Source organism: Azolla caroliniana, unplaced genomic scaffold (assembly GCF_043228905.1).
Source record: "Azolla caroliniana isolate FFs.n. ecotype wild unplaced genomic scaffold, voAzoCaro1.0.p SCAF_10, whole genome shotgun sequence".
NCBI lineage: Eukaryota > Viridiplantae > Streptophyta > Polypodiopsida > Salviniales > Salviniaceae > Azolla > Azolla caroliniana.
In genome coordinates this window covers 21807712-21822026 of record NW_028230445.1, presented here as the reverse complement: position 1 = coordinate 21822026, position 14315 = coordinate 21807712, and the positions used below count along the sequence as shown (strand labels likewise).

The following is a 14315-nucleotide window of genomic DNA, read 5'->3' as shown; positions in this document are numbered from 1 at the left end:
AATTTCCTTTGAAGAATCAAAAGACCAAGCACTCTGGAACCTGATAAATACATAAAGAATCGGGGCTATATCTGCAATTTCTGCACTCACTCTGTTTTTTGTCTTCTTTATCATCATCATAATCAGAGAAAGAGAGAGAGATGCAGGACACTCGTTCATCCTCGCGGGCTCGATCCCTCTCCATGCAGAAGCCATCCTTCTCAAGATCTCACTAAGAGGTAGTATTACATCGTAACTTAATTGTTTCATTGTTAATTCTCCCAGGAACAAAGGTCTTTGGGGTCTGCAACCAGTCTTTTCTGGTTAGGATTAGGGTTTGTGTTAGGGGTCGTTCGAGGATAAGAGAGAGACAGAGATAGATAGGTTTTTAAGGGCTTTCTCTGCTGCAGAAATGAAGTCATCAATCAAGTTCAGAGAAGAAAAGGGTCCTTTACTGAGGGCTAAAGTACCCTTCAATATTGGGCCAATCCCTCTCTCATCAGGAATAGCTGTAGGAACAAAAAAAGATCTTTCAGTTCATGTGGGCACTTTCTTCTCTGCTGGTCCTTCTATAAAGTTTGCGTACAAACCAAATGAACAAAACCCATTGTCAGTTATATTGAAAACAGGATTAGGTCTATGGGGCTCTCCTCAAGGCGGCTCTTCACTCACTTTAACTGCTGAGCTTCACCTCCTACCTAAAGGAAAAGAGCCTTTGTTTTCTCTGAGGATCCGGCCACGCGTAGGTGATTTTAGCATTAAAAAAGATGTCTATATCTCCGATTTTGTCTCAGGGACACCAAAACAAGGTGTTTCATCCTTGCATTGGAGTGAAAATGGTGAGCAAGATATGTCCTCTACTACCCCTTTGAAAGGGGAAACTGGCACCTTTTCCAGTTTTAGTCTTCCAAATGTTGATTCAAAAGTAGGTATTAAGAAGGACTCTGATCGATCTCAGTATATTAGTCCCTTGATTGATTCTAATGGTGTCAGTGGTATCGGGTCTAATGTCTTGTTAAAGATAGAAGGCTTTGATAAAGATCGGAAAGTTCATGGAGATCGGAAGAAGAAACCAGATGATTTCAAAGAACAAGATACCGAATCAGATATCAGCACAACTGAGATCTTTCAAGCTCCTGAGAACGAGAAGATTAAGATGGATTATCACAAGGTATCCTCTCCTTTTTCATTTAATGGTGCCCATATTGGTCTTCACAATTGTAAAATCATGGCTCATAGCCTACTTCCCTTGGGAAGTCATGCAAGGCTCAATGTTCGTTGGGGTGTTAGACCACCTCCAGAAGTTTTTCAAGGATGGGATAGTGTATTACCATCATTTTCTCTCTCAAAACTACCATCTATTCTCTTGGACAAGGTGAGCTTTGAATCAACTGCACCTATCCAGAACCAAAAAGAAAGCAAGCCGGAAGCTCCCCCTAATATTGGATATAGTGGCTATGTGGATCACATCAATTTGCTTGAGGATAATCAAGAATTGGCTCAAGTAGCAGCCATGTGCTATTCAATGAAAAGGCAGTTGCATCTGATTCATGCTGAGAATCAAGTGCTTAGGAGAGCTATGGAGGAGATGGGTTCACAAGTGGAGATTAGGAGTAATTGGAATTTGAATGGGATAGGTGAAAACAAACACCAAACTAACCCTAGGCCCACTCCACAGATACCCCCGAACATTAAACAAGATGGTTCACGTGAGGTTGAGCCCAGGAAAAATAAGAAAGAACCATTGAAAAAGGAGCCAGAAGTGGGTAAGTTGACATCAACGGTGGGATCTAATGCTGAACTGTCTGAGTTTGAAAAGGCAATAATGAATGCTAAGGCAAGTCCAATAGGAGGGAAGAAGGAATAAAGTGGGGCAAGCTTGCCCTGATGATTTTTGCAACTTGGTTATACTCCTACTTACTAAAGCCATGTTCATATGAGTTCAAGGCAATTGTTTTGACTTTGTGAAGTATGCAATTGCTGCTATTTTTATGTGCTCGTTGACGATGCCCATCAAGTGATTTTAGTCTTGGATAGTTCTAGATGTTTTTCAGTTAGTTTAGATTGCTTGCCAAATTCCTAGATTATGATGATGGAAAGCAGGAACAGTCAATGTAATTCTATGCTGTCATTCTTTGTTCTTATCCTGAATGCATGGATATTGAAGTCAAAAAACAACATTTAATTCGTATATATGGTAAGGGTTATGGAAAGCATAAAGCGTAATGGCATGTTACAACCAGCATTCAAGAATTAAGCTTCAAAAGTAGATCCTTCTGGTTGGGTAGAATCTCTTCCTCTGCAGATGCTTGCATCACTGTTGGTTGGCAATTGCTCCCAGGTGATTTGGCGCTTGGGATTTATGTAATTATGGATTGATTAATTTTTCATTGGGAGTTTATGCATGACTAAAAATTGTCTATATGGACTCCTGTGGATTTTTTTGAGATGTCTTTCTCTTAATGCTACCAGTAAGGCATTTGTTCACCATTATTGTTTATGAAATATTGTAGCATTTATTGCACATGACATCATAAGTGAATGCAATTCAAAGTTCTAAAACCAAAATGTTTTCGTAGCTATTCCATGAAGTAGAAGAACAAAGGGTAAGACAAAATTACACGATTCTTCAACAAAACAATAAATTGTGTGATCGCAATTTTTTTTGGTATTATTCAAGTTGTCTACAAGTCTTGTGAAGAATGAATTTGTTGGCAATACTTTTTGGTAGTTTTGAAGATTGATACCAATCAGGGTATGGTTATACATCAACACTCATACTACGTCCTTGTCCATATACTGGTGATTATCTAAAACTGTGGTAGATAAACATGCTATGGATGACTTTAATGGAATGTATGATCTCCATATGAATATTCTTAAAGAGCATGAAAGCCATTGCATCAACAGAATATCATATGATAATATTGGACATATTAAAATATTTGATAGTCTTAGTTACTATTTCCTTTGGTAAAAACTAACAAATGTACAATTTACATACAATTAATTAAGTGAACACAAGTGTGACAGTGTTCCAAAAATAGACTCACTAAAAGGCATGTTGCATGTGTTGCATTCATGATGAGGTCTACATGCCCGTGGTATATATTTGCAAAAGAGCATAGAGTAATTGTTTTAGAGGCGAACAATCAATCTTATTGCTTGTACAAGTTTTGATTAAGAGAGATTGGAAATTACTAGGCATTTGAAAGAGTGACAAGCTTAGTGGAATGGATCACTTGTGGAAGTATCTTCTTCGGTCAAATGTGATTAGATATAGTTTTATGTACAACTAAGCATGTTCAATGTTCATGATATTCCAAAGAATGCTACAATGCAAAGAAGGGGAAACATAAAGATTAACCACATGGTACAAGCATACAATGATACTCTGTCATGTTTTGTCATTCCATTGGTTGCATCAAAATCACATTTAATATCATTCTTGTATTTTGAAATGAACATGTTGTTCTTGGATAAACCATAGTATGGATTGCTATTCATAATCTCATCTACAATTTACCTTAGTATTCTACGAGGAAAGAAATTCAACATAGAACCACCGCATACTTGGAGATCCAAAAATTAAAATTAATACGTCATTCATGAATTCTTTTTTAAGACTTCCATCCTCACTACTCTTATTCTTTTGAATTGAAAGATGATCCTAAGAACTCTTGCCAAAATTATGACATGTCCACAAATTGCAAAATCACAACCTAGAAACGAATCATCTATCAAGTCATACAACAACAGTAAAACACTTTCGAAGGCCAACCAAATCATCACAATGTCTACACTAAGTATCCCCAATTAAAAGAAAAGAAAATATTGGCCACTCAAGATTATTCAAATTTTTATTCTAATTAAAATAGCCATTTGGTTTAGTCCATAAATGAAGAATTTTCTCACACTTCCAAAGATTATGATGATGGGATGCATTGCGTAGATTTTTATGTTGGGTCTATGCTAGAATTGAGTTTCTCATTTATGTTCATGTTGTCGAAAGGAAGAAAATACTTGGAGAAATGCATCCAGTTGGTTTTCAATGGAATTCGGTTCACTCATAAATCATGCTCTTCTCTGATGGAATTGAGCAAGTACTCTGTCTCAAATATGCTTCTAGCCTATTCCACGCTTGGGTTCTTTCTCTTTCATTGTCGTCAGTATCCTTATGTATCTAATAGATACAGAGAGAGAGAGAGAGGAAAAGAATGGCAAATTACCAAGCGGAGTGTGTATCCTGTGTTTCCTTACTAAAAACTTGTGCTAAGAAGAAGGATCTGGAGACAGGAATTAGGTTACATGCGGACATTCTAAGGAAAAAGTTGCTTGAAAAGCATCCTTATATTGGAAGCACACTAGTGAGTATGTATGCAAAATGTGGTAAGCTGGACAAAGCGTGCCAAGTGTTTGAAGAGCTTCCCGTTCAAGATGGCATCGCTTGGAATGCACTCATTGCAGGATATTCTCAAGATGAGCAAGGGGAGGAAGCATTAAGATGTTTCGAGAAGATGCTGAACCACGGTATTCTTCCAGATGAGGTCACGTTCGTTTGTGTATTGAAGGCATGTGGTCACATAAGAGCATTGGCAAAAGGTAAACAAATCCACCATGAGATTGTTACAAAGGGCTTTCTTCACCAAAAACATGTTGTGCTTGGCAATGCCTTGGTTGATATGTATGTCAGATGTGGTGCACTGGACAAAGCACAAACAGTGTTTGATGAGCTTCCTATCCGGGATGTAGTCTCGTGGTCTTCTCTCATTGGAGGATATGCCCAAAAAGAGATGGGTTCAGAGGCTTTAAGTTGTTTTGAACGAATGCAAAATGAGGGTATCTCCCCGGATTCCATCACATTCACCTTCATTTTGAAGGCCTGCGGCAACATGGGAGCATTTCATAAAGGTTGTCAAATTCACAGTGAGATTCTTTACAAGGGTTTGTTGAGGAATGACACTGTTCTTAGTACAGCATTGGTGGATATGTATGCTAAGTGTGGTCAGCAAGGGAAAGCTCGAGAGGCCTTTGAGGACCTTCCTATGCGGTGTGTAGCTTCTTGGAATGCGTTAATTGCGGGTTATGCCCACCAAGGGAAGTGTGACGATGCATTGCATTGTTTTCAAAAGATGCAAAGTGATGATGGCTTTTCCCCAAATACTGTCACCTTCACTTGCATCTTGAAATCCTGTAGAAATTCTCATAGTGCTGAAAATGGTAGACGAATTCATGATGAGATTGTCAGGAAAGGGTTGCTAGGGCAACGTGTTGTGCTTGGAAATGCTCTTATTGACATGTATGTAAAATGTGGTGCTATCACAGAAGCAGCACAAGTGCTTGATGTCCTTCCTTTTCGGGATGTGGTATCTTGGAATGCACTGATTGCAGGGTATGCTGAAGATGGGCAGGGATCGGAGGCTTTAAATTGTTTTCGTCGAATGCAAAAGGAGGGCCTCTCACCAAGCATAATCACATTTGTATGCATACTAAAGGCATGCGGCTCTATAGAAGCCATTGCAGAAGGTGAAAAAATACACCGTGACATAATGAATGAAGGATTGTTGGATAAAGATGCTCGTCTTGGCACCGCATTGTTGGATATGTATGCCAAATGTGGCGAGCTAGAAAAAGCACAAAAAGTTCTCGACAGCCTTTGTGCTCATGACGTAGTATCATGGAATGCACTGATGGTAGGATATAACAAGCAGAGTAAGGGAGGAGATGCATTGAGCTGTTTTGACCAGATGATCAGTCAAAGTGTTTTCCCGAGTGAGACTACATTGACTTGTATTTTGAAGGCATGTGGAAGCACAGGAGCACTTGGTAGGGGCAAACGAATACACGATGAAATCATCGCTAAAGGGCTTCTTGAAAAGCATATGGTCATTGGAAATGCCTTGGTCGATATGTATGGTAAGTGTGGTGCATTGCAAAAGGCACAGGAGGTTTTCGACAAAATTCCCATCCGAGATGTGGTTTCTTGGAATGCACTTATTGCAGGATATTCTCAATGGGGTCAAGCAGAAGATGCATTAAACTCGTTTTTCAGGCTGCAAAGTGATGGTTTTTCTCCAAATAGAATAACTTTCTTTTGCATCCTTAAAGCATGTAGCTCCAGAGGAGTACTTGATATTGGGAAACAACTTCATGAATTCATTGTTAACAAGGGGATGCTGGAGAAACATTCTACGCTCGGCAATGCATTGGTGCATATGTATGTGAAATGTGGTGTGCTGGATAAAGCACAACAAGTTCTTGATGAGCTTCCTTTTCGGGATGTAGTCTCTTGGTCTGCACTCATTGAAGGGTATTTTCATAGGGGGCACGTTGAAGAAGCTCTAGATTGTTTTGAACAAATGCAAAGTGAGGGTATCTCTCCAGATGCAGTAACATTTCTTTGTATTCTTAGTGCGTGTAGTCATTCTGGCCTTGTGAACGAGGGCGAAATGTATTTTGAAAATATGAGACGAGGATATGGTGTCACTCCTCAAATACAACACTACACTTGCATGGTTGGTCTGTTCAGCCGGACAGGACGTTTCGACAAGGCTATAGAAGTAATGAGGGAACTGCCGTCTTATCATCCACTATGGTGCACGCTCTTGGGTGCATGTAAAAAATGGGGTAATGTGCATATTGGAAGATGGGCTTTTGAGAAGGCAATAGAACTAGATAGAGCTGATGGTAGACCTTATTCTCGTATGGTGAACATGTATGCAACTGCAAGCCTCGAGGATGCTGAAAGGATTGTGAGGCTGTGATAAATTGTTAGCACCATCAGAGAGGCTAATGTTATAAAAGGATAGTCATTATTTAAGGTGTGTGTGGTACACTATTTCTGTGCATAGTTGAGACCAGTTGTCTGCAGTCGTCCTCTATGGAAGGAAACGAAGGCAATAGTGAGTTAAAAAAGGAAAGAGATTGCAAAATCAACAGGAGTTTGGATGGATGAAAGAGGTAGTTCGCCATCAAGAAATGAAATCTGTGCAAAGAAGAAGAAAAAGTTGAGGTCTCCAAGAGGTGGGGTCAGAGTGCTTCTATCGAAATTCAATGGGATTGACTTTCATGGAGGGTACTGCATCGCTCCCTTGACCGAAGAGACGAAGCTCAGTGGGGTCAGAGTGCTCCTATTGAAATTCAATGGGATTGAATTTCAAGGAGGTTACTGCATCACTCCCTTTACCGAAGAGATGAAGTTCAGTATTAATGAGAAGTATGAGAAGATACATAATTTTCAAGAAAGAGAAAGATGTTCTTGGGGATCTGCCGTAATTGAAGTGGTAAGAAAGGCCAAAAGTTCTTCTTGGATTCGAAGGAGTCTGTGCAGTTTGGATGGTTCAGATAAAAGAACTCCCTGATGATATTCAAAGAAAGAAAGAAGTATTAACATTTTTAAGAGGTCATAATGACCTATAAGACCAAATAAGAGATTGCATCTTAAAGTGTTGTCTCATCTTTGAGAACTACAAACCAAAATAGGTGTAACTAAGTAAAAAAAAAAAGGAATAAGAGTACATGTAAGATTCTCAAGTCAGATATGTTGTATTTAGTCTCCAAAATATCTCTATCATAGGTTGATCTAGAACGGAGAGGTCTCCAAAGCAAGGAAGCACCTGCAATAGCGGGAGATATGCTTTTATCTGTTGAAGAAAGAAAGAAATATTAACATCATTTAAGAAGCCAGAAGCATGGCCTATAAGGCCAAACAAGAACTTACGTCTTAAAATCTTGTCTCGTCTTTGAGAACATCAAAGCAAAATAAATGTAAACAAGTGGAAAAAGTCAATATAATAAGAATATAAAGTGTGTAAAGAATCTTATAATCCATGCATGTAAGATTTTCAAGTCAGATGTATTGTAATTTGTCTTCAAAAGATCTCTGGAATAGGTCGATCCAGAATGGAGATATATCTGCCAATCACAAGGGATGGGGCTAAAGAAAGTTGTGATTTGAACTTTGTTAAGCTTGTGTGGTTGCATTGCTGTCTTTAAACAACTTCGCCCTGTGTCTCTTGACTCTTGAGGAAGTTGGGTAAGAAATATATTGGTCTTCAGACTCAGGTCAAGGTACTTTCCCAAAACATCATGATAATAAATTTTCGTGCTTAAGTCGGGTTTTGCAACTAGAAAGTCTTTCATTTACTCAGATACAGACCATGGATAATTCTGTCGGTGAAGTCTATTGGCCCCATTCCTGCTCTTCCATTATTGCTTGATCTCTAATTGTGTATTGTGGATTTTCATGTCATGCTGACGGGAGTGGACACCTATGTAATTTGGTTACGTCATGTTGGTGGTGTTTGCAAAGATGGGTGTGTTTTGTATGAAAATTCATGGAATACACCGGTTTTAAGACTTCATTGGGAGTACTTATTTAGGCTTTTGATTAAAATACTATCAACCTTGTTTTGATGAACGCTTACCAACATGAGGCCATTTTACTATGCTAGCAGATTTGTATGCTCTGGTGTGGTTCAACATTATTATGTAGGATGAAAGACCATGGATTAAACATATTCTTCAAATAAACCTCCATCTTCTCTTCAATAAACAAACAAAATATCTTTTTATATATTGCATTATGAACCATTAACCTGATTTCGGTGGACACTCTCTTGGGATGGTGCATTGCATAGAAGTAGCAATGGATATCTTCATAGTTTTGTTACAAGATAGAAAGCTAAAGAACAATATACTAAGGTAAAATAATTACTACATATAGAGCAAGGTTCAAGAATGCTTTATGAGTCAGAACTATTTTTATGCACTTGGCGAACCATATGCATGGCACATCTTATGTCAGTAATAGTGGAGTTGATGTGAGATACATGTTTGCTGTGTGATATGATACATGGGAGGATATAATCTTTTAATAGAGACAGGCGGAGCGAGTCCAATAAGGCAAGAGGTCAGGTTGGATATGCCGATGAATAATGTATGAAGAAGTATTCGGCTGCATTCAAGGTAGTAAGACTCTAATTTCGAATAAATGAGGCACTGTTTTAACAAAGCTCCTCAAGCTGAGTGGCATGAATGTTGCCCATCTGATGGCAATGTTATAGTTATTGATTAAACAGGAGGTGGGTCGAAGACAAGAACAGCATCAGCAAGGTCACAGAAGCCTTGCAAATGTTGTTTATTTGCAAATGCTCGTAGCACCGATTCATCTTCAGGAATGATGAATTGCGATTTGATGACTCCATTGGTGGAAGTAATGCAGTGATGGTCAGTTACAGGGACATCATTGGTAATATTCTCTTCGGCCGACATATTCAAATCAAGACATACGCTAGCATTAAGGCAAGATCTCTTAGTGGTTGAGCCATATCTAAGGTCATCGGATAATCCTCCCTTTCTCTTATTGTGCATATTAGTTAAAGACTCCTGTTGGCAATATGGAGGTGGTTCTTCTACTTTAACATGATGTAACTTTGTTCCAACTTGAGAATTAGTATTAGTCCCAGGGTAGCTACTAGTCATGATAACAATGGCATTGTTGAAGCTCACATCTCTTCCATTAGTGTCCACCATTCTTCCTTTCTCCATGGCCTTCAATAGCGCGTTTCGAGACATTGAATCCGCCCAATCCAAATCTTCAAACAAAACAACTGAAGACGGATTTGCCCTCAAAGCTTCTACCATGCTATCCATTGGCATCTTACCTCTAGTGGCGGAAAGACCCAAAGCATTCTTAAAAATTAGTTCTGATGATGATGAAATTAGTGTGGGTTTATTGAACTGTAAGTAGATGGGTTTCTTTCCTTCTCCAAATACTAGCTCTGCCAATGCCTCTGCCATCTCTCTCTTGCCATGCCTATCCTCACCCAAGAAGAGTAACCATGATGAACTGGTCGAACCTTTCAGGCCTCTCTTAACTCCCAGACCTGATCGGCATAGTGCCACGGTATGGGCCAATGTGGAGATGACACGTGGTTGCCAGCTCACTCTCTTGTGAAGCCCTTTGCAAAGTCTCATGAGAGCATCATCGTCATCCATACTTCCATTTTTCTGATGGCGAGCAGGATTTTCAGATATATTCAACCTTGATTTCTTCTGAACATTTAATATAGGCTCAGGAGGCGGATTTATGGAAGAGGCTTGGGTGCAAGAACTAGAGGATGATTGCAGTTGTAAATCTAGTGACAGATTTAGATTGGGGATAACATAGTTGTCATTGTTCGAATGGGCACCATTGTGATTAAGACTCTTGCACGCTTGACTCCACTTGTTCTGTAGCTCTTTCAATCTCTGGGATACTATCTTGTTCTCTCTGGTGGCCTAGTTTACATTACAGTACAAAGATTAAAAAATTAGCTCCCTATTATGAGTCAAAAAAATTCAATTTGGATGACAAAAAACACGAGATATATAACAGTAGTATGTATCCTTAGAGAGGCCTTAAGATAGACTCCATTTCCTTACAATCAATCATAAAAGGCAATTTGAAATAGTTACCTGAGCAGCACTAGGTGTTGAAGCTGAAATGACTCTGTTTTCACCACCCACACCCGAAAGAGCTTTTTGAAGCCATGAAGGCAGCTGAAAAACATCAGATGGAGGGCTTGTTTTTACAATTGTAGTGCAATTTGTCGGGGGTTCCACTGAAGAAGAACAGGATAAGGGTGAATTTGACTCATGCCCATTGTAGAATCGCTCTTCTTCGCATAACATCATTAAGTGAGCCTCTTTCTCGTACTTCATCGTGCAATCCGAACAACATGATGTGTCCGAGAATTGTCGTGAATCGATATTATTGGTCTCCAGCTCTAATTCAGGAGGCATATAACTGATGCTCGATTCTGGATGCACTGTAATTTGTTCGGGTGATGGAGGCCTCTGTAGCGATAATGTTAGCGACTCCGAATTGTGTCTTCCTTCATACCTACATGAATATTCGTTTTTCAAATTTCGGGTCAGAATTTCAGTGCAGATGCATATACAGAGCTCAACCCAACTATATTATTCATTGATCTAAGGATGTGATGATTTAAGGGCAACCTTAAATGGAATAAGGAGGGAAACAGCCATCCCATGCATGCATCAATGATCATTTTTAACGAGAATGAGTCCATGGATTTTACAAAGTTATTTTTTTCTGACACACACAAAAAAAGCCTGAATATATAATACCAGAGTATACCCTACTCTTTCATGTGAGCCCAAACTGGGAGAGCTAATTGAATTCCCATGAGAGATCAATGGTCAGCCCAAAATTGCCCTTGTGTCCCTGGCCGAACATTATATTGAGCAGGGTGGCTAATGTGCCAGAGGAAGCATGTTTCCATGAAGGCATGCCCAATTACATCATTCATGTTTTCCCATGTGCAATTATGGTTATGACGAACTCATATTTTCTCAATCTAAATCGGTTTTTAGAAAAACACATATTATATTCAGATGAAGTTTATATTGAATTTGTTGGATTGAGAAGGAATATAGTGCCGTGAGATGAGATACGCTAATTGAGACTAGTTTTACATTATAATGTCTTGCGTTAACATTGAAAGGAATTATGTATGAATAACTGTAGTATTATTCTTATTTACCTCAAAGGTGTTAAACAGCTGGAGGCACCATGATGCTTTATTCTTGACACTGGTTCATGACGCTGATTAATGATCTGACCCATGGCTGGATTATGACTAATATGGCTATCGCTATGGTTATGGTTGGGCAGTGGATTGATACTACTACTGATCGTCATATATTGGCTTGCAGGTGAATAATTATCTCCATATTGACGATGATGTTGATGATGATGATGAAGAGGAGAAGGAGGAGGAGGTGGAGAAGGATGAGGATGAGCAAACTTGTGGAGGTGCTCAAGATTGTTGAGAAGCGCATCATTATGACCGTTGTTATTAAGTACAGGGTGAATATGGTGTGCTGAACCAGCGGCAATGGTGGTGGTGGTGGTAACAGCAGGGTTCATATACTCTTTGCAGGCATATTTGCCATTCTGGTAATTGTAAGCAATAATATTACTAGGGTTGCAATGGTTCATCATCATCATCAATTGCTGTTGATTATGATGAAGAGGGGGATTGACAGAGTTCATTATATTGGTGGTATTATTATTATTAGTAGTAGTAGTAGTAATAGTAGTAGTAGTAGTAGTAGTATTGGTGGTGGTAGTGGTATGGTTATGGTTAACAGCGGCGGCCATGATGATTTCTTCTTCGAGGTGCAATTTGACCGCCGTGCTGCTGAAGCCGGCCTCGCGCATGACGCGGCTCACGCTGGGGTCGTCCAGGATGGAGACGACGAGCTGCAGGAGCTCCACTCTCACTCCCAGAAGGGGGGCCTGCGCCTGCTGCTGTTGCAGCTGCTCTGGGCAGCCTCGCCTCTGGTGGGCTTGGGCGCGCTTCAAGGCAGCGACCAGAGCATTGGAATAGGAGGGGGCATAGCTGTTATTACTGTGGGTGGTAAGGAAAGGCGAGGAGGGAGTAGTAGTAGTAGTAGTAGTAGTAGGGAGAGGCGTGGCTGAAGAAGCCGCCTGGCTCTGGTTGAGCCGGTCGAGAGCAATGTTGAAACAGAGCTCCAATGCGCGGCAGCGTGGCATGCCACAGTTGCCCATGCCCATGCCCATGCCCATGCCCATGCCCATGCCCAGAGGATGATGATGGGTCGATGAGGATGAGGAGGGGCCCATGTTTCCGATCCCGATCCGCGTGGCCCGCTCATTGGCCTTCTCATCGCAGTTGTTGTTGTTGTATGGATGGGCGGCGGGGCCCATACTACCACCATTACCGCCATCGCCATGGCCACCATTACCATTATTATTATTGTTGTTGTTGTTGTTAGTGATGACATGAAGGCATGCGGCTCGCAGAGGGCTGTTGGGTGCGAGCAGCAGGCAGGCTGCCACGTGCAGAGGCGTGGCCTGCGCGTGGCCGCGCTTCGCCGCCTCCGCCACCGCCTGCTTCAGGATCCGCGCCGCTTCGGGCGTCAGGCTCTGCACCACCGCCACCACCGGCCCCCCCCCGCTCGCTCGTTGCTGCTGCTGCTGCATATTCTAAATCCTCAAATAAATCCCTTCTTCTTCTTCTTCTTCTTCTTCTTCCTTCTCCTCCTTAATCTGATCCCACTCCCCTGCCCTGCTTAAAGAAATGGATGGATTCGTAGGTAGCCTCCACTAATCAATCAATCAACCAACCAATCAATCAATTAATCTGGGGAAAAAGCCCCTGGAGTCTAGATCTGCTAATGGAATTCCAATCGATTCCAATTTTTTCAGCACGTGTCACACAACACACACCCACACACAGTCCGAGTAATCAGACGCCCCTCAATCTCATATCTCTGCTAATTATGGGTTTCTACTAACTAATCCATTGATTCTCAGATGTATGTATGTATGTATGTATGTATGTATTTCACTGCACATACAGTATTCCGCAAAGCCTTTCAATCTGATATCCTTAATCGCTGCTTAGAGAAAATTAAGAAAAGCTTGAAAAGAAAAGAGGAGGAGGTGGAAGACTCAGCTCACATTATGCGGTCCCCTCCATCCATCCCTTATGGGTTGGGGCGGGTGGAACTTGGCCCCCTGTAGTTAACACTGTCGTCTCTGGTCACGTGCTCTCACGTGACCGCACCTCCTTTTAATACCTCAATGTTTATGTTACATATGTATGTATGTATGTATCTCCCTCCACTAACCTCTTCATACCAATAATATGTCCATCTATCTCTCCACAACCCTTTCTTTTCTTTTTATTTTAACTCCTGTCACGTGTCCAAAGATGAACCCCAAGACCCCCACCCCCCACACCACGAACAAACTCGAGAACAAACTCGAGCTTCTGTCGTCCGGCCCGTAGCCCCTTCATCGGAATTACATATCCGGAAGCGCGGATTTCTTTTCTTTTCAGCACCTCGTGTCAGAACTCACCATCTTACTGTAACACTTGTATGACCCTTGCCATGCCACAACTGACCTTTGACATCTTGTTTTCGCTTTGTTTTTCCCCTAAGTTCTACAAACCTTCCCCCATCTTCGATTGCAACCTATGTTTCCATATTCATGATCCCTCTGAACCTACGTGGATTTAATATAATGTCCTCGTATCCTTTCATAGCAGTAGGTAACCGTTTTTGAGCTTGCCTCATGGCGCTTTACATTTTGTGTGATGGATGTTATAGCAATTCAACCTTGCCTTCTCCATGAACAATGTGTGGCTTGCTTTGGATACCTACTAACGTAAATTTCGTCAACTTGCTGACATGTCCGACTTAACTTTACGTCTAGCCACTTTTATCTAGTAGTCCCTTATAAACATAGTATAGTGTGTAGTGCAACTAATGTTTCCCTCTTTTCGAGAGTTTTAAAA

General features: G+C 40.8%; 3 protein-coding genes across 3 annotated transcripts; 2 read left to right on the top strand and 1 right to left on the bottom strand.

Moving 5' to 3' along the window:
* The first annotated feature begins 106 nt into the window (after positions 1-106).
* On the top strand, positions 107-2394 carry LOC147859605 (uncharacterized). Its single transcript, XM_087325882.1, has one exon. The coding sequence runs from the start codon at positions 392-394 to the stop codon at positions 1844-1846; it is 1455 nt and encodes a 484-aa protein (XP_087182008.1). The 5' UTR covers positions 107-391; the 3' UTR covers positions 1847-2394.
* Positions 2395-4035: 1641 nt separating this feature from the next.
* On the top strand, positions 4036-7362 carry LOC147859604 (pentatricopeptide repeat-containing protein At3g09040, mitochondrial-like). Its single transcript, XM_087326164.1, has one exon. It carries the CDS (start codon positions 4197-4199, stop codon positions 6741-6743), a length of 2547 nt encoding a protein of 848 aa, XP_087182290.1. The 5' UTR covers positions 4036-4196; the 3' UTR covers positions 6744-7362.
* Positions 7363-8657: 1295 nt separating this feature from the next.
* LOC147859603 (protein SMAX1-LIKE 2-like) lies at positions 8658-13332 on the bottom strand. Its single transcript, XM_087326163.1, has 3 exons — positions 11529-13332; positions 10438-10864; positions 8658-10260 (listed from the first exon to the last, which is right to left on the bottom strand). Exons 1-3 carry the CDS (start codon positions 12992-12994, stop codon positions 9052-9054), a joined length of 3102 nt encoding a protein of 1033 aa, XP_087182289.1. The 5' UTR covers positions 12995-13332; the 3' UTR covers positions 8658-9051.
* Positions 13333-14315: the final 983 nt, after the last annotated feature.